The sequence below is a fragment of the Meles meles genome, chromosome 2 (assembly GCF_922984935.1).
Source record: "Meles meles chromosome 2, mMelMel3.1 paternal haplotype, whole genome shotgun sequence".
Taxonomy (NCBI): Eukaryota; Metazoa; Chordata; class Mammalia; order Carnivora; family Mustelidae; genus Meles; species Meles meles.
The window spans coordinates 111,593,834-111,617,646 of record NC_060067.1 but is presented as its reverse complement, the minus strand read 5'-3'; the positions used below and the strand labels follow the sequence as shown (position 1 = coordinate 111,617,646).

Here is a 23,813-nt window from a genome sequence, read left to right as displayed (position 1 = left end):
AGGTCATGGAACTCTTTCTTTAATGTAATTTTATGCAAATGTATAATTTATGATGCATAAAAAATGGAGTCATTCCATTTGAAGCAGAAAATAGAACTCTAAGTATTTATATACTTGGAATCCTTTTATCTGTTGTAAAGTGGCCTTTTGGAATGAATATAGACACTCTTACACTCTAGAAAATTTTTCAATATTTCTGATCTTATACTGCCTATTCCATTTTAGTTACTGTCAAGATAATGTGTAGATAATTTTCTATATTAAAATAATCTGGACCATGTTATCAAAAGCAGTTATTCTGAACTCTCTTCTATATCTACAAAGTCTCACCAAAACTTAAGAAATTTCTCATAATAATAAAAGCCTCATTTGTCAGGATCCAAGACAAATACATATTAATATCAAGCTGAATGGAGCTCATCTGAGATTAACATTGATATCTAACATACAGTTTGTCAAGTAATAATAAACAAAATCTAGTGACTTGGAGATATCTTCTCTCCTCAAATCTCATACCTCCTAGTTGAACTTGCAGTTACGAGGCTCAAATGGTAAATTTCTGAATCTCCCTTCATTGTACTTATGCTCCTTTTGAGAAATCCAAAGAACTGTTCTTTATTACATTAGTAAATAAAAACAAAACACCAAAACAAAACAAAACCAAAAATGCACTAAAATATAAGAAGCCTAGGAGTTAATGAAAACAAAGACAACATTTAATCTAGAACACAACTAATTGTCAGAGCCTCTTCCTAGCTCAGTGCAGAGCAAACAGGCTAAAAACCTCAGATCCCAATTTATCCCTGAGGAAGGAAAGAGTTAGTACCCCTAATGATTCAGCTTCTCTGGGGACTGCCTGAGGAACTTGCATCTGTCTCATTTATCTCCACACACTGATAGAATCCAGCATACTCTAGACGTTTGTAGGCTGCTAAGAAGAAAGGAAGCAGGTTGAACTACCACAAACATTGAGAGGTGTCTTCAGAATCTCTGGTTGCACTTATTGGTAAAGGTCTTGCCCTATACGAGGCCAGTCATGAAGACTAGGAGAGGTAGCTGTTATATTTAACGTACAGGCACCAAAACAGAGAATCAAGGAAAACAAAGAAACAGAGAAACATGTTCCAAGTAAAGGAACAAGATAAACCTCCTTTTCTAATGAAATGGAGATATATGATTTGCCTGTCGGACTATTCAAAATAACCAACATAAAGATGCTTATCAAGGTCAGAATAATGCAAGAATGAAGTGAGAATTTCAAAAAAGAGAAAAATGTCAAAAAGTTACAAACAGAAATCACACAGTTAAAGGTAAAATTGAACTGAAAAAATGCATTAGAGGATTTCAATATCGTACTAGATCAAGCAGAAGATAGGAATACAAATGTAAAGACAAGTCATTCACAATTATTCAGTCAGAGGAGCAAAAAGAAAAAGGAAAAATAATGAATAAAGCTTAAGGGCCCATGAAACATCACAAATGAATCAATAAAGGCCTTATCGGAGTTCCAAAAGGAGAAGACAGAGAAGGGACCAGATGAATTTTTCAAAGAAAAAGTGACTAAAAATGTCCCAGTTCTGGGGAAGGAAATGGAGATCAGATTAAGGAAGCCCAAAAGATCCCTCTGAAAAATTGATACAAAACATTTGCAAGATATAATCAACTCATCAGAACTCAAACACAAAGAGAGAATTTTGAAAGCACTAGGAGAAAGATTACTTGTCACACCTACAAGTGAATCCTCACAAAACTGTAATGGATTTTTCAGCAGATACCTTGAAGGACAGAAGGGAGTGGGATGACAAATTCAAAGAGCTGGGAGAAAAAATTACTGGTATTTCAGTGGGAAAAAAAAATGGTGATGTAGCAGAACACAGATTCCCTGTTTTCTCACAGAAATCAATGACTGGACAGCTATCCATGAACAAAAACAGCTCTGGGAGACATTTAGAGTCCATCTGGGAAATTTTAACAACACATATAACCAAAAAACTGAGAATAATAGCAAAAGAAAAGAAGGAAGACAACTCAATTTTCCTTGTTTTTTTCTTCCTCCAAGTGGCATTTTTTTTTTTAAGATTTTATTTTTTCATTTGACAGAGAGATATCACAAGTAGGCAGAGAGAGAGAGAGAGAGGAGGAAGCAGGCTCCCTGCCAAGTAGAGAGCCCGATGCGGGACTCGATCCCAGAACCCTGGGATCATGACCTGAGCCGAAGGCAGAGGCTTAAACCACTGAGCCACCCAGGTGCCCCCCAAGTGGCATTTTTTAATGCCAAGAAGCAACTTCCCAGCATGGAATAGTTTCATTCACCAACAAAATAAGAGTAGAGTGAGTGACCATCTTCTCCAACCTGTTAGGGGTACTGTAGGAAAGTCCTGTTTTGGTTTCACCCTACCCAGACCAAGACATCTAGAGCTGGCTAGAAACAAGAAAGAAAAAGCAGAGGATATTATTAGCATACATGCATGATAAGCAATTGCAGTTCACAGAGACCTACTCTGCAGACAAATTCAGCAGATTTCACCACTGATGACAAAGCCTAAGTCCAGCACACCTGCTGCAGACCCCAGTAGATTTCATTAGCTTTCCCCCTCACAGGTATTTGAATTCAATGATGCCAGCCACGTGAGTCACTTCTTTCACTCCCCCAACCACCCCTGCCAGAATCTGGGACAACACTAGCATTCATCCAAGGTATCTGTGACTGGTGAAGTGTACAATACCAGCCACTTGAGTCCCTCTTTGCCTATGTCAGACCCTAGGGGACATGACCATAGCCAGCTTTGGCTTCTACAGCTATACAAGATAAAACAGCTAAAATAATTAATAAAGTGGCATTAGTTAAGTCCTTACCTATCATAGACATAGAGTGGCTAGATGGATTAAAAAAAAAAAAAAAACAACTGTATGAGTATTTCAGGTTTAAGGATACACATAGATTGAAAGTAAAGAGACAGAAAAAGATATCCTATGCAAGTAGGAAATAAGAAAGCAAGGATAACTATACTTATATCATAAAAAAATAGACTTTAAGTCAAAAATTGTAAAAGCATACAAAGGAAGTCATTATATAATCATAAAGTGGCCAATTCATCAAGAGGATATAATAATTGTAAACATATATGCACCCAACAACAGAGTACCTAAATGTATTAAACAAACACTAACAGACCTACAGGGAGAAACAGACAATACAATAAGAGTAGAGAATTTCAATCATCACTTTCAAAAATGGATAGATTATCCAGATACAAAATCAATAAGAAAACATTGGATTTGAACTACACCTTAGACCAGAAGGACCTAATGGATATATATGGAATATTCTATACAACAGAAAAAGAATACATTCTTCTCAAGTGCACAAGAAACAATTTCCAAGACAGCTTGTGTTAGGTCACAAAACAAGCCTTAGCAAATGTAAGGAGATTGAAAGATAACAAATATATTTTCCAACCCCAATGGTATGAAATTAGAAATCAATAAAAGGGAAAAAATTCATAAATATGTAGAAATTAAAGAACATACTCTTGAACAACAAATGGATCAAAGAAGAAATCAAATAAGAAGCCAAAAATATTTTGAAACAAATAAAAAATGGAAACAAAACATACCAAAATTTATGAGAGGTAGTAAAAGCTGTTCTGAAAGGAAAGTTTATAGCATTAAATGCCTACATTAAGAAAAAACAAAAAAGGGGGTGCCTGGGTGGCTCAGTTGTTAAGTGTTTGCCTCCAGCTCAGGTGATGATTCCAGGGTCCAGAGATCAAGCCCGACATCAAGCCCCACATCAGGCTCCCTGCTCGATAGGAAGCTTGCTTCTCCTTCTCCCACTCCCCCTGCTTGTGTTCCTTCTCTCACTGTGTCTCTCTCTGTCAAATAAATAAACAAAATCTTTAAAAAAAAAATCACAAATTAAAAAAAAAAAACAACTTTACATCTTATGGAACTAGAAAAAGAACAAATTAAGTCCAAAGTTAGCAGAAAGAAGGAGACAACAAAGATCAGGACATAAATACATGAAATACAGGCCAGAAAACAATACAAAAGATGAATGAAACAAAAAATCTGTTTTTTTAAAAAGAGAAAGGAAGAAAGAAAATTGACAGACCAGGGACACCTGGGTGGCTCAGTTAAGCATCTGCCTTCAACTCATGTCATGATCTTAGAGTTTCAGGATCACCTGCATCAGGCTCCTCAGTAGGGAGTCTGTTTCTCCTTCTGCCCCTGCCCCTGTTCATGCTCTCTTTCTCTCACTCTGTCTCTCAAATAAATAGACAAAATCTTAAAAAAAGAAAAGAAAAGAAAAAGAAAATTGACAGGCTTTAGCTAGACTAAGGAAAAAAGAGAAGACAAATTCATAATCAAAGAGGAGCCATTACAACTGACACCACAGAAACAGAAAGGATCATAAGAAATTATTATGAACAATTATACACCAAGAAATTGAATGACCTAGAAGAAATGGATAAATTCCTAAAACATACAACCTACAACACTAAATTATGAAAAAACAGAAAATCTGAACAGACCCACAACCAGAAAGAAGATTAAATCAGTAATCAAAAACCTCCCAACAAACAAAAGCCCAGGACCAGAGGGTTTCACTGGTAGATTCTACTTATATTTTAAAGAATCAATACCAGTCATTCTCAAATTCTCCCAAACATTTGATGAGCAGATAATACTCTCAAACTCATTTTATAAGGCCAGCAATTCCCTGATAGCAAAGCTAGATAAGGATACCAAGAATAGAAAATTATAGGCCATTAATACCTAATGATGCAAATTTCTCAACAAAATACTACCACACTGAATTCAACAGCACCTTGAAAGGATCTTATATCATGATCAAGTGAGATTTATTTCTGGGATGCAAGCATGGTTCAACATATACAAATCAATAAATGTAATATAATACATTAACAGAATAAAAGATAAAAATCATATGATAATCTCAATATATGCAAAAAAATTTAACAAAATCCAGCATCATTTTATGATAAAAACCCTCAACAAACTGGAAATAGAATGAACATAACTCAATATAATAAAGATCATAAATGACATGCCCACAGCTAATATCATATTCAGTAGTAAAAAATTAATTTAAAAGCTTTTTTGCTAAAACAAGATGAAGATAAGAGTGCTCACTCTACCCATGCCTCTTTAATGTGGCACTAGAAGTCCTATCAAGAGCAGTTAGGCAAGAAAAAGGAATAAATGTCATCCAGAATAGAAAAAAAGAAGTGAAATTATCTGCTTGCAGACAACATAATCTTATATATAGATAATCCTAAAGGTACCACAAATTGTTAGAAATAATAAATGAATTCAGTGAAGTTACAGGATACAAAATGAACACAAAAAATTAGTTACATTATATACACTAACAACAAACTATCCAAAAATATTTTTTTAAATGATCCCATTTTTAATAGCATCAAAAATTTAAAAAAAGATACTTAGGGACAATGTAACCAAGGAAGTTAAAGATCTGTACACTGAAAATTATAAGACAATGATGAGAAAACTTGAAGACACAAAAAAATAGCAAGATATCCTATGTTTGTGAGCTAGAAAAATCAATAATTTTAAAATGTGCATACTGCCTAAACTGATATTCAATGCAATCCCTATCAAAACCCCAAAGGCATTTTTTCACAGAAATAAAAAAACAGTCAAAATTTGTATGGGACCACAGAAGACCCGAAGCAGCCAAAGCAATCCTGAGAAAAAACAATAAAGTTAGAGGTATCACACTAATTTCAAAACATATTACAAAGCTATAGTAATCAAAACAGTATGGTACTAGCCTAAAATATATGTACATGTCTATATATACAAAGACAACAGAATTGAGAACCCAGAAATTAACTTTTGCAATGTATGATCAACTAATCCTTGATAAGGATAATAAGAATATACAATAGGTAAAGGATAGTCTCTTCTAATAAATGGTTTTAGGAAAACTGGATAGCCACCTGCAAAAGAATAAAATTGCAGGGGCGCCTGGGTGGCTCAGTGGGTTAAAGCCTCTGCCTTCAGCTCGGGTCATGATCTCGGAGTCCTGGGATCGAGCCCCACATCGGGCTCTCTGCTCTGCGGGGAGCCTGCTTCCTCCTCTCTCTCTGCCTGCCTCTCTGCCTACTTGTGATCTCTGTCTGTCAAATAAATAAATAAAAATCTTAAAAAAAAATTTAAAGAATAAAATTGCAGCCTTAACATAGTACTCACCAAAAAAACTGAATTAAAGACTTAAATCTAACACCTAAAACCATGAAATTCCTAAAACATAGAGAAGAAGTTCCTTGACATTAGTCTTTGCAATGATTCTTTTAGATATGATACCAAGGATAATTAAAATAAACAAGCAGGACTACATCAAGCTGAGGGGTCTCTGCACAGTAAAATAAACAAAAAAATGAAAAGTCAACCAATAAAAAGGGAGAAAATAAGTGCAAACCATGTATCCAATAAGGGGATAATATGAAAAATATATGAGGAACTCATACAACTCAATAGAAGAGAAAAAAAAACTTTAAAAAAATGGGCAGAGGACCGGAATAAATATTTTCCAAAGAAGATATACAAATGGTCAACAGGTACATGACCGTGTTCAACATCATTCATCGTCAGGGAAATGTAAATCAAAAACACAATGAGATGTCACATCAGATCTGTTAGAATGGATAACAGCAAAAAGACAAGAGATAACAAATGTTGGTAAGGATGTAGATAAAAGGTAACTACTGTCCACTGTTGGTGGGAATATAAATTGGTATAGCCACTATAAAAAACAGTATAGAAATTCCTCAAAAATTAAAAATATAACTACCATAACCAGCAATTCCACTTTTGGGAATATATCTGAAGGAAATGAATTATTGTCTTGAAGAGATACATGCACTTCCCTGTCACTCTACCATTATTCACAGTAGTAAAGATAGAGGACCACCTAAGTATCCATCAATGGATGAATGGATAAAGAAGTTGTGGTGTGTGTGCATAACAATGGAATATTATCCCACCATTAAAAAAAAAAAGAAGAAGAAGGCTTTCTTGCCATTTGTGACAACATGGGTGGATCTTTAAAGCATTATACTAAGTGAATAGGTTAGACAGAGAAAAATAAATACTGTATGTTTACATTTGTATGTAAAAGCTGTACTGATTAGGATATAGTAAAATGGTGCTTGCAGGGATTAAGAAATAGAAGAAATTGGGAAAAATTGGGTAAAAGGTATAAACCTTCTATTAGAAAATGAATAAATTCTGGAGATCTTATATACTGCATAGTGACTATAGTTAACAATACTATATTATTACTTCAATAGGTCTTAACCTTTAAGAGTAGGTATTAACTGTTAACACCATACACACAAAAAATGGTAACTATGCAAGGTGATGGTATCATTTATTACCACCTCATTGTGGCAATAATTTATAATACATATACATATATCAGTTATATCTCAAAGATTAGAAAAAATTATATTCAAAAAATACCTGTATTATTAAACTTCAATTAATTTCAGTAGAATTTGCTTTTTAAAGAAACGTGTATTTAAATTTTTCTGTATATTTAAATGAGGATTTTTTTTTTATTTTTTTTTATTTATTTGACAGAGAGAGAGAGATCACAAGTAGGCAGAGCAGCAGGCAGAGAGAGAGGGGGGAGCAGGCTCCCCGCTGAGCAGAGAGCCCAATGTGGGGCTCGATCCTAGGACCCTGAGATCATGACCTGAGCCAAAGGCAGATGCCCAACCACTGAACCACCCAGGTGCCCCTAAATGAGGATTTTTTGAAAAGTTAAATTTATTGAAATTTCTGCTATCTAGTTTTTAAAATATTCTCATACAATAACTGCCAATTTTAAATTCCAGAAAATAATGTAGTGCCTCATGTTTAAACCTTAAAAAGCTGGCATTTAGTGAGAAGACTTACTCAACAAGAGAATGTGAATAAGTCAGTAAAACCTGCTGTTATTTTAAAAGGACATATACATATTCTTCTCACTGTGAAATAAGTAAGTAAATGTTTATTCATAGATAAAGATTAGTGATTTAATACTGGGAAGAAAATCCTACCATTAACCATTGTGTTGATTTATACTATAAGCATTTATTAATATGTTACTATATGCCAGATTCTGTGGTTGAAGACCTAATAATATAAAAGTAAATAAGTCTTGCTCTCATGTAGCTCAGAATCTACTACTGGGAGTTCTTGACTGAAGCCATAATTGAGCTTTTGTAGATAAATAAACTATCTAAAATTGTATACACTGGGTTTTGTTATGAGCATACATGCAATGTTTTCTTCCTAAGTAAAGAGTCTCTAGGTTTCATTGCATCTTCAAAAGGGTCAGCGATAGTTAACCAATAAATATCAACAACTAGAAGGAGCAAAAGAGACAAACAGGTTAACTTGTAATTGAAAGATAGTGTGAATAATAATCCACATACACACCAAAAAAGAAAAAAAAAATTTTGCCTGGGAAACTCAAAAGATTATTCACACAAGAATAAAAATGGCAAGTAGACTTTGCATATGTGGTTGTGTAACTTGAAAGAGCTATTGTTATAGATATTATTATAAGTACCACCCACATTAGATAAGCTGGATCCAATATGAATATTAGATAAGCTGGATCCAGTATGAATATGTGACACGGAAAGCCTGTAACAAATAATGACACAAGTCCTACACATTTAACTACTTTTTAAATAGAACATAATATTGTAGTCTTAAAACAATGTTCTAAATTTCTAGAATCATCTTTTTCTGTTAAAAAAAAAGTAAAATATTTAAGGCAAATATGTTCTCAAGAGTTACCAACTTAAATTAAACTTACTAAAGTCAATAGAGAAAAAAGTATTGAATTAAAAAATAAGAGCAAGTTACAATAAAAAGAGCTAATGATTTATTGGCCTATCAGATTAAAAATAACTTTTTCTTATAAAAAGTAAAATCTGTCAGGAAAATTACCTGTTCAAAAAAGTTTTCAAATATTAAAGAAAACATGGTGTTGGAAGGCAAAAAATATTACTCAGTTCTCAACAGGAAAGTTACCTTGCAGTGCAGTATATATATAGGACATATTAGTTTGAAATTTCAGGCAGTATCTGAATAAACATCATTATCAACCCCATAAATGTTTTCCTTTGACATAGAAAATAATTTGCTATAGTAAATGACTATGAGGAAGTATAAATATAATTTATAAAATCTTATGAAAGAAAAAGAATGTCTTTAAATATTAGAAAGACTAGGAAATACACCTTCTATGATAAACATATAACAAAATAAAAGGATAACATTAGATTTACTGACATTATTTGTAAATACCATTAAAATCAGGTTTTAAAAATATTTTATTTATGTATTTGACAGAGATGGATCACAAGTAGGCAGAGACGCAGGCAGAGAGAGAGAGGGAAGCAGGCTCCCTGCTGAGCAGCGAGCCCAATGCAGGTCTCCATCCCAGGACCCTGCCGCTTCCAGTCCGGGACGACCGGAGAAGAATTAGGCACAAACAAGTCAGTTTCAAGAGATTGGGAGTAGGGGGCAACAGTGGAAAAGACTGCGGCCATGAACAACTCCACAGTCTCACTTTTATTAGATAGAAACAACAGCCAACAGAAGAATCGATGAAGGTCAAACGCTAGTCACATGTCTTGTGGACAACAAGCAAGGAGGAGGACAGTTTATAGTTAACCAAGCACACTCAAAGGACACATCTAAAAGACAATGGGCGCTTCTGGGAAGAAAAAGAAGCGATAACGGAAAAGGGAAGCAGGCGGTATTTAGTCCCACCCTGAGCTGACCAGGCGTTCCCTCGTGCTTGGCTTCCCTGAAGCAGGTGGTGTTCCGCCCTGGGCTTGCCGGGCGGTCCGGGCTGCCTGGCTTCTGTGAAGGGGCAGCGTTCTGCCCTGAGCGAGCCAAGCATCCCCAGATGCCCAGCTTCTGTGAAGGGGCGGTAGCAGGACCCTGAGATCATGACCTGAGCTGAAGGCGGAGGCTTAACCCACTGAGCCACCCAGGCACCCCATAAAATCAGTTTTAAAAAAGTATGGGAGAAGGGTTCAGCTAATGATTTAATATGATAATTTGATCAGACTATGAACAGTCATACCACTAACTTATGAAGACTGATAGCTTACTGATCAAGACTTGCTTCAAGATACTCCCTCACTGTGCCCAGTAACCCAAAGTAAACAAGTCATAAACTTTGCCCAATCCCAACCAATTCCTCATTTGTAAGACCCGTCTTACATCACACAGCCCAGTTCCTAAAACATCATAAGCCATTTGACTTGCACCTTCTGAAATACTATTAAGGCTATATAGCAGATGCTCCCTTTCTGAAGTAAATAAAATTTGCATTGCTTAATCAGTAGGAATTAGCAGTGGTCTTTTCAGGGAATCAACAGCCCACAAGTAAAATAACAACTCTTTGATCATTCGTTTTATTTTTTTTCTTTTTTTCCTGATGTTATATTATGAATTTGCATTGACAGAACGCCAAAGAAGTTTTTAGGTTATGACAGTTTAAATAAGCAGAAAACCATACATTCAAGAAAAATGAGCTTGTCATTAGCTAACCTAAAAAACAATATTCACTGTGGTTTGCACTGAGTATTAATTCTTAAATTACTTGCTATGAGTCATCATAAAATACTTCACTTTTAAGAGTTAGTAGAGTGGGAATGGGAGACCTATTCATTCTAGATGAGGAATAAAAGGCCAATTGTGAACACAATTTTTAAAACGTGCAGATTTACTTAAGCCTCCTTATAATCAGAAGGCCCAGAGCTTAAAAGAGTCCTTTATTTATTATGAATCTAAACTATAGCATCTATACTTATTAAAAGAAGATAAAAGATCAATATATGATTTTACTAGACCAACACACTATCTTCTGAGGCCTCCATTAAATTCATGATTACAATAATATTTAAAAATTTCCATTTGTGTATCTAAACAACAAAGTTTTTAAAGTTGCAAGGATGTAAAATACATATATACATATAGATATGTATATATATAAATGCTGTTGTGGGCATTTATAGATATACTAATAAATAATTCATAAATCAATCTTTTTAAAAAATGTCAGAATGTATTCAAAAATGCCTTTCTGGGGCACCTGGGTGGCTCAGTCAGTTAAGTGTCAGACACTTGATTTCGGTCCAGGTCATGATCTCAGGGTCATTAGATCAAGCCCCACTTCAGGCTCATACTGTGTATGGAGCCTGCTTAAGATTCTCTCTCTCCTTCTCCCTCTGCCCCTCCCCCCAGCTCATGCTATCTCTCACTAAATAAATAAACAAATATTTTTTTCAAAAATGACTTCCATAGCCAAAAGAGTTTGATTAGTCAAATATGAATAAAACATATGAAAAGGACTTTAATGTAAACATTTTCAGTACTTTCTGGATATTATTCTATTGTTTTGCTACTGATAAAAGAGATATTAGTAACAAACCTCATATGTCGCTGGACCAGGAGTTATCTCTTTGGAATCTTTAAAACGCTTTGATGTTTTAACAAATAAGGGTATGGAGCAAGATTTCCTTAAAATGGGATCATATGTTGCAGGCCCTAAAAGAAAACAAATGTAGAAAATAATAAATTATGTTAAAATTATTGATTTGGGTCACATTATTATTCTTAGATCTGTGCTCTTAATGTATAATTTTAGCAACAATCTTGGACCCATTTTTTTTTGAATGCTTAAAATCATTCAGGTTAGGGCTTTGAAATATAATAAGCACAAAAAAGTGACATTTGTCCTTCTAATAATTAAATGTAATATAGAAGTATTTTTCCAAAAAAAAAAGTACCTCTCCCAAGATACATATACATCACGAGAAAAGACACCAAGTCTTTTATTTCCTAAAAAGGCATTCATATATTCAACAAAGATGTAGTACTTGAAATGTATCTGTAAATATAAATAAGACTTAAAGAAGCAAAAAAGTAGTTTAGCAGCATTCTGGGTGCTAAACATGATAGAAGCCAAGGTACAAAGATGGAGTTCATGGAATGATTGGATGTAATGAACATATGGGTTGAATGGAATAGGGCCTAATCCTAAAAAAAGATTTTGTACTAGAGCCAATAGGTTCCAATTGTATTATAAAGTGTCCCAGAATTCTGCAGAAGAGCCCAGGAAACAATGTATAGGAAAAGCCCAAGTAGAAAGAGCCTGAATTATTTTCATTCAAAACGGCTTTAGATTTACTCTTCTTTGTTTGGGTCCTATATATATATTTTTTTTTAACTAAATTTGTCTAATAATTTTTTTAAAGCTTTTGGAGGGGCATCTGGGTGGCTCAGTCAGTTAAGCATCGAACTCTTGGTTTCGGCTCAGATCATGATCTCATGGGTCCTGGGATGGAGTCCAGCAAGGGCAGGTAGTCTGCTTGAGATTCTCTCCCTCTACCCCTCCCTGACTCTTCACACCTGTGAGCTCTCTCTCTCTCTAAAATAAATAAATAAATCTTTAAAAATAAATAAAAAACAAAAAAAGCTTTTGGAAACTACTTCCACAGGTAGTGGGTAGCTCCTGAAGGTTTTAGACTAAAGGAGATTCATGAAGAAAGAGGTAGTTCATGAAATAAACTTTGGCAGTACATTATAGGATGGAATGACTTGATTTATTTTAGGGACACTATAAGGAGTTTACTAACATTGATAAGGAAAAGGAAGAACAACTCAGAATATTTTCTAAGAGATGCAGTAAATATTTAATATGTATAGTGACTGGAAGAAGATAAAAATGAATAATGGCCACTAAAAGGGCAATACTGTGACAAAAATAAGAAAATACATAAGAGATATCATTGAAGAAGAACATCATGTGTTTGGTTTTAAACCAGTTATGTCTGAAAAGATGGCAGCATACCCAAATAGAAATGTTCAGAAGACAAGTGGAAATACATAACTGAAGCATGAGAAAGTTGTCCTAGAGAAAAGGAAAGGAGTTGTTCACTTAGAACTAATAGCTGAGGTTTCTTTAAGCAAAAGAGCATGGACAGAGAAAATTGAATAACTGAGGACTGAAACTTGGAGGAGCTGCATATAGGAAGGGAGGGGAAGAGTCAAAGAAGGAAATTATCTAGTAAGTAGAATACTGCTAGTACAACATCATAGAGAGAAAATAGGGAGAGGTGGTTTTTTTTTCCATTTTATTTATTTTTTCAGCGTAACAGTATTCATTGTTTTTGCACAACACCCAGTGCTCCATGCAAAACGTGCCCTCCCTATTACCCACCACCTGTTCCCGGAGAGGGTTTTGTGTGTGTGTGTGTGTGTTTTCTTTTCTCCATTCACATGTTAACCAATACTTATCGAGTATATGACATTTGGCTCTAGTTCAATCCTTCTAACATCAATTCAATTAAGAAGATAGATATCCAAAGTTATAAAGCCTTTGTGAACTGAATTTCAGTTTGTGCTCCCCCCACCAAATTCATATATTAAAACCCTAATCACCAATGTGATAGTATTTCAAGATGAGGCCTTTAGACAGTAATTAGGGGTGGGGGCACCTGTGTGGCTCAGTCTATTAAGACAGCTGCCCTTGTCTCACACCATGATTCCAGGGTCCTGGGACTACCCAGCTCTGCATCAGGCTCCCTGCTCAGTGGGGAGCCTGCTTCTCCCTCTGCCCCTCCCCTCTCTGCTCTCTCTCTCTCTCTCTCTGGTTCTCTCTCAAATAAATAAATAAAATCTTAAAAAAAAAAAGGTATTTAGGTCGCAAGAATAGAACTCCTCATGATGGGATTACTGCCCTTACAAAAAGACATGAGAGAATTTATTTCCATCCTCTGTCTCTGTCTCTGCTGTGTATACAGATGTCTATCTGCAAGCCAGATAGCCTCATTAAATTAAATCAAATTTCATTTTGGGCATCTTGACTTTGGATTTCCCAGACTCCCAGACTGTGAGAAATAAACTTATACTATTTAAGCTATCCAGTCTACGGCATTTTTGCTATAGCAGTCAGACTGGACTAAGAAGCTCAGTGTTTTAATCTTCAAAAAGGAATCTTGTAGCAGATGCCATCTTGCATGAGTGACTTTGGAATAATGTAATATCTATTCATAATGCAGAGAAACAATGTACATATACATACATAATATCTTTACAAATATATATACAAACTAAACTACACATGGGAAAATAGATCAATTACTTCAGTATGCATAAAAGAACACAAACTTATCATCAGGAACTGGGTACATGATTCCACAGTCAACTAATTAAAATTGTAACTTTAACCATAAAGATGTATAAAGGTTAATGCAACAAGTAAGACTATTAACCAAACACTATTGTATCAGTAAACTTCATTTTCAACCCTGAAATGAAATACAGGAAATACAGTCTATTTCCTGTCCTTACTGTGATGCTACAGCAATTGATAAATATTTACCTTCATGATTATAACTCATTAAAAGAAAAGAAAAGAAAATATTCAAGTGTAGTTTTAGTAGATTTTCCTTCTGTTGGAATTCCTTTGAGGAGCATTAAGTAAAGCAAAACTCTCAATATGCATCCTGTTGCATTTTAGCTCTTAGTTTGCTTTAAGCTACAGAGCATTTAAAAAAAAAAGTCTATTGTACTTGATCTTAAAATATATTTCCAATTACCTATGTTACTGCTTTTATATAATACAGGTCAAAGATTTACATTGCTTCACCAGCTGTGATTCACAGATAGATTATACAGAAATTATCTTCTATTTATTTACTAAAATGCTACATTTTAATCACAGGTCATAAAAGAATAAAACTTCTCATTCCAAATCAAACACCTATGGAAAAGTCTGCCTGAATCATGACTATTATATAATGGGAATTCAAGAGCAGGTAATCATATCTTCCAGCCCTATGCCAACCAACTCTCTACGAAATGTCAACTGATGCTCTGGGGCAAAAATGGGAGAGAACAGGAACAATTTTTAATTTAAAATAAAAATCATTTTGGTACATTAGAGGGGACTCAAAAATAATACTTCTATAAATAAAGTTACAAAACCTCAGATTAAAAAATGTCTATCTTCATAACAAGCTTAAATTTATATGTGAAATCATGTGAAAAAGAATGAAAACTACTGAAAAGTAAATATCTCATGCGTAAGCATATCTCTAGGAATTAAAAAGCATCTAGGAAATTGTTCACTAAAATGGACTGCATGGCTTTAAAATGTCATTTAGAGAGTTGAGTTTTTATGGAACACATTTTGTCATGCTGATTTTATATATCCTTCAGCTCTAAAATGAAAGAATAGCTAAGACAAAAGATTAGTACACAAGGAACTATTATCATCAACGTCAAAACCACATTTTGGTTAAATTCTCTTTTCCTGCTTCTAAGATGTGAGGTAATGAAATGGCACTTCAGATTATGACCAAAGAACTGTAGTCTATTAAACTGAGCTGATAGATGATGAGAAAAACAGACAAGAGTCTCAATAATGCATAAACTTTTAACCAAAATTCCACATATGTTTTACCATCCCGTTAACCTCTCTATTCAAAAACAAAATGGGGATTACATGCTTTAAGAACTAAGGTCTTAAATACTTGAGACTGACATCTTAAAATTACTTAGAGTATCTAAGAATTGTTGTCAACACAGTCCCTAAGACATGGTCTATTATAATGTACTCCAACCTAAGCAGACTGAGAACTGCATCAATTGGAGTCTGCCTAAATCATCCACCAGTTAAAACATGTGTTCCTAGCATTGGGTAAGGAATAGGGCCATCATTATTGTGACGTGGAAACAAAATCAAATAGATTTGGTTTGACTATAATATATATCTTCAAACAGCATTGTCTGCTTATCCATGTACTTCTAAATACATTCTTATGAAATTCTTACAAAATGTGCATCCATAAGCCCTATCAAATGAAGTCTTTGAACTGATCCTGCTCTGATAAGTACATTATACAAATTTAAATGACTTCCATTAGTCTTGTAAATTGAGGTATAATACACTTTCTGTATGAATTTCAGAACCAACTAGAAGGAAAGATGACCAGCTTTCACCTACTACTACTTTAAGTAGGTAGTATATAAATATGTAACACATGAGTGACTTTTATTGATGGATGAACAAAGTTATCAAAGTTATCAAATAATCAATGAAATATGAAGTTGTTTTCAAGGTAAGTAAAGTACCTCACAACTGACCTGGCAGAGTAGCAAATTTTTCTTTCATAACTGAATTTTGATTTTTATATCCCGCTGTTCCTACTTAAACATTTGGAGCTAGAATGCCAAGAAAATTAGCTAAGCAAAAAACTAGAGTAAGTCTCAGCATATATTCCAAGTCCTCTTACATCCCCATCATTATTTTAACATTTAATTAAAGGTGAATTAGTAAGGTATTCCCTCTAACACTAGCACATCTCTTTGAATATTATATGTAAAAATCATGGTAATACTGTATCTTTGTAAAGTACATCAGGTCATAGATTAAGTGATTAGAGTTCTTTAAATATAAACACCAAATTTACTTTGAACATTTGATTAATATTAAGCAAGCTAAATTCTTTTTTTTTTTCAGTAAAATTTTTAAAAATTTTTTTCAGTGTTCTAAAATTCATTGTTTATGGACCACACCCAGTGCTCCATGCAATACATGCCCTCCTTAATACCCACCACCAGGCTCACCAAACACCCGAGTCCCTGCCCCTCCAAAACGCTCAGTTTTTTTCTCAGAGTCCACAGTCTCTCATGGTTTGTCTCCCCCTCCAGTTTCCCCCAACTCACTTCTCTCCATCTCCCAATGTCCTCCACGTTATTCCTTATGTGCCACAAGTAAGTGAAAACATATGATAATTGACTCTCTCTGCTTCACTTATTTCACTCAGCATAATATCTCTTTCAGTACCATCCATATTGATACAAAAGTTGGGTATTCATCCTTTCTGATGGAGGCATAATACTCCATTGTATATATGGACCATATCTTCTTTATCCATTCAACTGTTGAAGGGCATCTTGGTTCTTTCCACAGTTTGGCAACTGTGACCATTGCAGCTATGAACATTGGGGTACAGATGGTCCTTCTTTTCACTACATCTATATCTTTGGGGTAAATATCTAGTAGTGTAATTGCAGGGTCATAGGGTAGCTCTATTTTTAATTTCTTAAGGAATCTCCACACTGTTTTCCAAAGTGGCTGCACCAACTCATTCCCACCAACAGTATAAGAGGGTTCCTCTTTCTCCACATCTTCTCCAACACTTGTTGTTTACTGTCTTGTTGATTTGGGTCATTATAACTGGTGTAAGATGGTATCTCAATGTGGTTTTGATGTGAATCTCCCTGATGGCTAATGATGATGAACATTTTTTCATGTGCCTGTTGGCCATTTTTATGTCTTCTTTGGACAAGTGTCTGCTCATGTCTTCTGCCCATTTTTTGACATGATTATCTGTTTTTTGTGTGTTGAGTTTGTGAATTGCTAAGGAAATGTTGAAAAAGAAAAACAAAACTGGGGGCATCACGTTGCCTTATTTCAAGCTTTACTACAAAGCTGTGATCACCAAGATAGCATAGTACTGGCACAAAAACACATACATAGACCACTGGAACAGAGTAGAAAGCCCAGACATGGACCCTCAATTCTGGTCAAATAATCTTCGACAAAGCAGGAAAAAAATATACAGTGGGAAAAAGGACAGTCTCTTCAAAAATGGTGTTGGGAAAATTGGACATCCATGTATAGAAAAATGAAACTCGACCATTCTCTTACACAATACACAAAGATAAACTTGAAATGGATAAAAGACCTCAACATGAGGCAGGACTCTATCAGGACTATCTCCCAGAGGAGAACATAGGCAGTAACCTTTTCAACATCAGCCACAGCAACTTCTTTCAAGACATGTCCCCAAAGGCAAAGGAAACAAAAGCTAAAATGAACTTTGGGGACTTCATCAAGATTAAGTTTCTGCACAGCAAAGAAAATAGTCAACAAAACAAAGAGGCAACCCACGGAATGGGAGAAGATATTCACAAATGACACTACAGACAAAGGGCTGATAGCCAAGATCTATAAAGAACTCCTCAAACTAAAAAAAAAAAAAAAAAAGAACTCCTCAAACTCAACACAAGTAAGCTAAGTAAGCTAAATTCTTTAAGAAAGATACAGAAAATAAATGATTTTTAAAAAAATGTTAAAATGGCTAATTTTACCACTTTAAAATGTAACTATTTGCCATTTTTTTAATTTACTAAAAATCGTTAGGCTCCTAAGTGTGTGTGTTTGGATTTGAATTTTTCTCTGACTAGCTCTGCTATAATAAAGCTAGACTCACAGAATTTAGAGTTTTCTGGAAGAAGAGCCTACATGATCAATACAGTGACAAGCCAATTAAACAAAGGTTAAGATGTTTATTTGCAACTTAAATGAATAAATTTCTGTACTTTAAAACAAACATTTTATAGATTAAGAAAAGATAAAATGGTTTTCATGCCTTTTTTTTTAAGATTTTTTATTTATTTATTTGACAGACAGAGATCACAAGTAGGCAGAGAGGCAGGCAGAGAGAGAGGAGGAAGCAGGCTCCCCGCTGAGCAGAGAGCCCGATGTGGGGCTTGATCCCAGGACCCTGGGATCATGACCTGAGCTGAAGGCAGAGGCTTTAACCCACTGAGCCACCCAGGTGCCCCAGTTTTCATGCTTTGGCATGCAAATGCTTTATCTACATTCATCAGAGATTAAGCGAAAGTTAGGTTAACCATTGAACATCTTAGAAAGCTTCTTGCTCCTCTTCAGTAAACTTAAATCTACACCTAGATTTAAATCTAGACAGGAATTTTTTCTTTCACCTTATAGGTTTTCTGCTCACTCTGCGCCTGTGATCATGTACTATAAATATTCTCTAACTCTGTTGCCATAACTTTATGGAATAATAGCAGAGTACTAGGAGAATTCAGGAGAATTCTTCCCTCACAAGCCTTCCAGTCAACTACCACTAGTTAATTTTAACCAAGACAAATAACAGTGGGATTTATTTATATTAACGGTGTTTATTTCCAAATAGTAAATGGTTTCCTCATCCAGCTTTAATACCCACAATAAGCAAGGCCTATTCACAGCCTTCCATAGCTGCAGACATGTTTCTCTTCTGGCCTCTGGCTGAACTTGTTTTATGGCTTGAAATATCAAGACTAAAAAACAAAGATCATATTCAGCACCATATAATTTAAATTAATCTTTCCCAAAGTGTAGTGCATGGACCATAGCCATCAGAACCACCCAGATTGGATTCATGCCAAAATGATAAATAATATTATCTGAAAGTGGAATCAAGAAAACAAAATTTTAATAAATCCCATTGCTTTAGACCCCTAAACTACAATTTAATATGTAGCAATTAGCAAATGTATCTAAACATCCATTTTTTTTCTCAAATGATCTCAAGAATTAGTTATCCAAAGGAGAAAACCTGAAATTATGGATGAGACTATCATTTCTCCAAAATATATCTGAATCTCTTATGTTTCAGAGACTGCTTATGGTAGAGCTTCCATCAATGCCTACTTGAGCTGAACTGAGCCAAACTAAAGAAAGAAGCATCTGTTTTTGAGTCAACTAGAATCTACTCCTGTGACCTTAAACATTTTAATTCTTTTCTTTTCATTTTACTTTCTTCCCAGTAATTGTCTATGCAAAAATGATACCTTAAGGTCTTTTTTTTCTATTTACAATGTGAAAATCATGTTTAGATGCTATATCACATAAATGTCTGTAAATACATTTAGAATAATTGTTGCCTAAGCAATTAGTAGAAGACTGGCAGTGTTAAGATAGGAAAGAAACTTACTTTTTTTTTAGAAACTTACTTTTTAATGTATATCTTTTAATACATTATGAATTCTGTTATGGCTGTGTCACACTATTTCAATTTTAGTCCAAATGTGCAAAACTTATTTCATGATCATGGAAGATGAAATTTTGTGAAGTATAAGTATATCCACATCTCTATTTTATTTTAGTCTATTATTTTCCAGAATAAATAGTTTTTTTAAAAGATTTTATTTACATATTTACTTGAGAGAGAATGAAAGTGAGAGAGAGAGAGAGATTGAAAGAATGAGTAGGGGGAGAGGCAGAGGGAGAAGCAGACTCCCTGCAGAGCAGGGAGCCAAACATGGGACTTGTTCGTTCCAAGGACCCTGGGATCATGACCAAAGCCAAAACCAAGAGCTGGATGCTTAATCTACTGAGCCACCCAGGCACCTCCAGGATAAAACTTAAACCAAATTTAAATTCAAGATTTCTGTATACTAACCATGTGACTTGCATAAATTCTCTAAAACTTAAGTTTTTGTTTCCTCCTGTGTAAAAGGAGGACAAAATGGAGCAGAAAGCTTCCTCAAAGCCACACCATAAGGACACATCATTCAACCACTTTAAACCCTTGGAACCTCCCTCAAAAAAGGAAAATAAAACCATTTAAATTTTACAGGAAACTGAGCTAATAGCTAAGCTGTGACTGGCTCTATGATTTTAACAACTCTTTCTACTTCATACTGCCTTCTTAATCTTTAGCTCTCTCAAGCATTTTCCAAAAATATCAAATTTGCCAAACAAATATCATCTTTGTAAAATGAGAATGTTATGCTTTCACCTGAATATGACATTTCTCTAAAAGGTGAATAAAGTCTAGAAGATGGGATAAATTGAGGTCCATATGATAAATTCGGGGATTTTGTTCCTTGATTATTAATTCATTAGCATATCGTAAGGATGTAATTTTTGATTTTACACCTATACTTTTAAATTTGTAAGTACATACACATTTAAGGAAAACAAAAATACCATAATTCTAAAAATCAAATTGTCTTCAATCTCCATACTGTCACATCACTAGCTGTCAAGGATGCCACATCCTGCTACTTTTGTAACTTTTTATAAATAACAATTTTTTTAAAAAATCAAGAGTTAAATGCTGTTTTCCTAGAAACCAAACAGCCCTAAGTCCCATCTTTTGGTGAAGGCTGCCTCTCTGTGGTGGAATACAATGTGTCATATTCTCTGAAGCACTTGTTCTCTTATTTTTTTTTAAACTGGTAGAAAAGACCTTTATAAAATTTTAAAAGATATAGATTTAAATACAGTGTCTTTACTATTTCTTTCAGAATATTATTGGCTTCAGGTTTGGAAAGGTCTTGGACCCTGAGGAACTGCCTCACTCACCTAGGCAAGCTATAATAAGGGATGAAAATAGGATTTAGGCAAGTAACAGAAATCAAGTAAAAGAAAATTGCTCAAGTAGAATGGTCATGTTTGCTGTCTTTTTGGAAAGCTAAAGTCATTATTCACTTTACACTGAGTGACCTCTGCTGGTCAGAAAGACACAATTATTAATAGATATTGAACCTACCAGAAAGCAGTTGCTATCTTAATTTCCTGAAGGAATTACTTAAAAATACCAAGTGTACCATAAGATGATGCCTCTTACTCACTTAAAGAAACATGTTACAGAAACATATCCTATTTCAAACATTGAAAGTCAAGAAGCTAAATATCAAGTGGATATCTTTTAAAAGCTCTGATTTAATTGTTCTTTATTAATGTCTGCATGAGTTGTAATGAAAGTAGGCTTAAAAGGTCTTATTATATTTAGGAAGGACATTCGTTCTATAATGATTTTTTTTTGAGGACTTGGTACTTTTAACCAAATGATAACTGAAAAATTAGCATCTGTACATTTTTTGATTGAAAGGAGCAAAATATCTCTCAATCACAGGCATGCAACTTATTATATTTCAAAAACAAAGGATTTATTTAATTAAGCAATATTGTCACAGAAGTGGCATTTACTTTATCTAGAATGGAACATACTCCCTCATCAGAAACCGTAAAAATTAATTAGAAGAAGATACCCAGAGGGCCATAGTAAACATTTCAATAACCAATATCAAGCTGCTTTGTTGTTTTCATTTGACCCATAGGTATACCAAAAAGCATCACTGAGAAAACTGCAGATTCTTTTTTTTTATTATTTTACTAGAGGTTTAAACCTTTGAAATGAAGTATACCAATAAAAACACCAAAGAAAGTTGCCTGCAAAAATTTTTGGTCAAGAAAATTATTAGAATTCCTCCTTGCTAATTATTGCAATATCCCCTTCCCCTCATCTTCTTTTTTTTAAATCTGTTTAACAACGTCCAGAGGGAGAAAAAGAAACATATTTGGTCTCTGCTTCTGCAAATACTGAAATCTATTTATATGCAAATAAGCTATCCATTATTAGTATGGGAAGAGACTTGTGCATAAAAGGAGAAATAAATTATCACTAGAAACCATTAATGAAATCTATTTCAAAACATAACATTTTATAAGAGCCCTCATTCATGTAATATTTGTTTAAGCCTTGAGGGGAAATATTGAGTTCTACACTTAGATGAAACCTGATACTACATTATTTTCCCATGCCAATTTGTTTTGTAAAATGCATTTATTCTTTCCTTAGAAATGACTTGATAATTGTAACTCCAATGAGTCTTTTTAAGAGAACTTTATCATTGAATTCAGAGTCCTATGTTTTTGTCATATAATTACCAGAATTTTTAGGGAAGTTTATTTTTGCTCTGTTACAATAATTGTTCCCTGAGGTTTAAAAACATTAACATTCATTTTTATACTCTTATGGTAGTAACATAAAAATAAATGAGTTTTAAGAAGAAGGAATATGAGTCTTTCTGGAATAAGCTGAATTTCTATAGAGAAGAATAAAATAAGCAATAATCAATGCAGACCACAAAATAATTTCATATGCTTTACCCATTTTCTCTTTGGGTTTCTTGTTTTGTTTATTTTTTACATAAACTTTAGTGTGTTTATCAATTTCTTCAAAAACTCCCAACTGGAATGTTAAGTGGCATTACATTGATGGATTAAAATAGGGAAAACTGGTAATCTTCTTACATAAAATCATCCCATTAAAGGAACTAGAATTAGTTCCTCATTTATTCAGACCATTATCTCTGTCCATTATTAGAATTCAAAAATTCTCTTTAGGGAAACTTTTGTCTTCTTACTTAATTCCTAGGAACTCTATTCCTTTTGGGAGTTGAACTAATTTTTATTATTTTTTATATATGATCATTGCTAGTTTAGAGAAACGTTACAGATTTTGTATGTCATTCTTATATCTGGGAAGTATGCTAAAATTTCTTATTAGTTTTAGATGATCCTGGATTTTCCAAAAGTTATTTTGCTATATGATGCTATAATCTGAAATTAAAGATAATTTTATCTCTTTTAATCTTTTATCTTCTTAGTTATTCTGTCCTTAGGTATTGGTATAAACCATCTACTTTGTTAGGAAAGCACAGTAGTAGTGGGTATCCTTGTCATCCTTCGTTTTAAAAATAACATTTACTGTGGGTTTTAAGTGTATAAGCTTTATCAAGTTATAGAACTTACTTGTTTGATAGTTTTCTGAGTTTTTGTTTTTTAAGCACAAATAAGTAAATTTAACTAAGGTATTATTTATATAGCTCTTTGTTAAAGTACTTTTTTAGTTTTTTTAAAGATTTTATTTACTTATTTATTTGAGAGAGAGAGAGAGAACACAAGCAGGGGGAAGGCCAGAGGGAGAGGGAGAAGAAGCAGACTCCCCATTAAGAAGGGAGCCCAGTGTAGTGCTTGATCCCCAGACCCAGGATCATGACCTGAGCCAAAGGCAGATGCTTAACTCACTGAGCTACCCAGGCGTCCATAAAGTAATTTTTTAAATGGTACAGTACAGAAAAATGGAAACAGC

The 23,813-nt window shown here is 34.1% G+C and overlaps 1 protein-coding gene across 1 annotated transcript in view; it reads right to left on the bottom strand.

Moving 5' to 3' along the window:
* STPG2 (sperm tail PG-rich repeat containing 2) overlaps positions 1-23,813 on the bottom strand; it is a 638,369-nt gene that overhangs the window by 236,284 nt on the left and 378,272 nt on the right. The window contains exon 12 of the mRNA XM_045997411.1: positions 11,495-11,610. Within this exon, the coding sequence (XP_045853367.1) occupies positions 11,495-11,610 (116 nt within the window). The remainder of the gene's footprint in view (positions 1-11,494; positions 11,611-23,813) is intronic.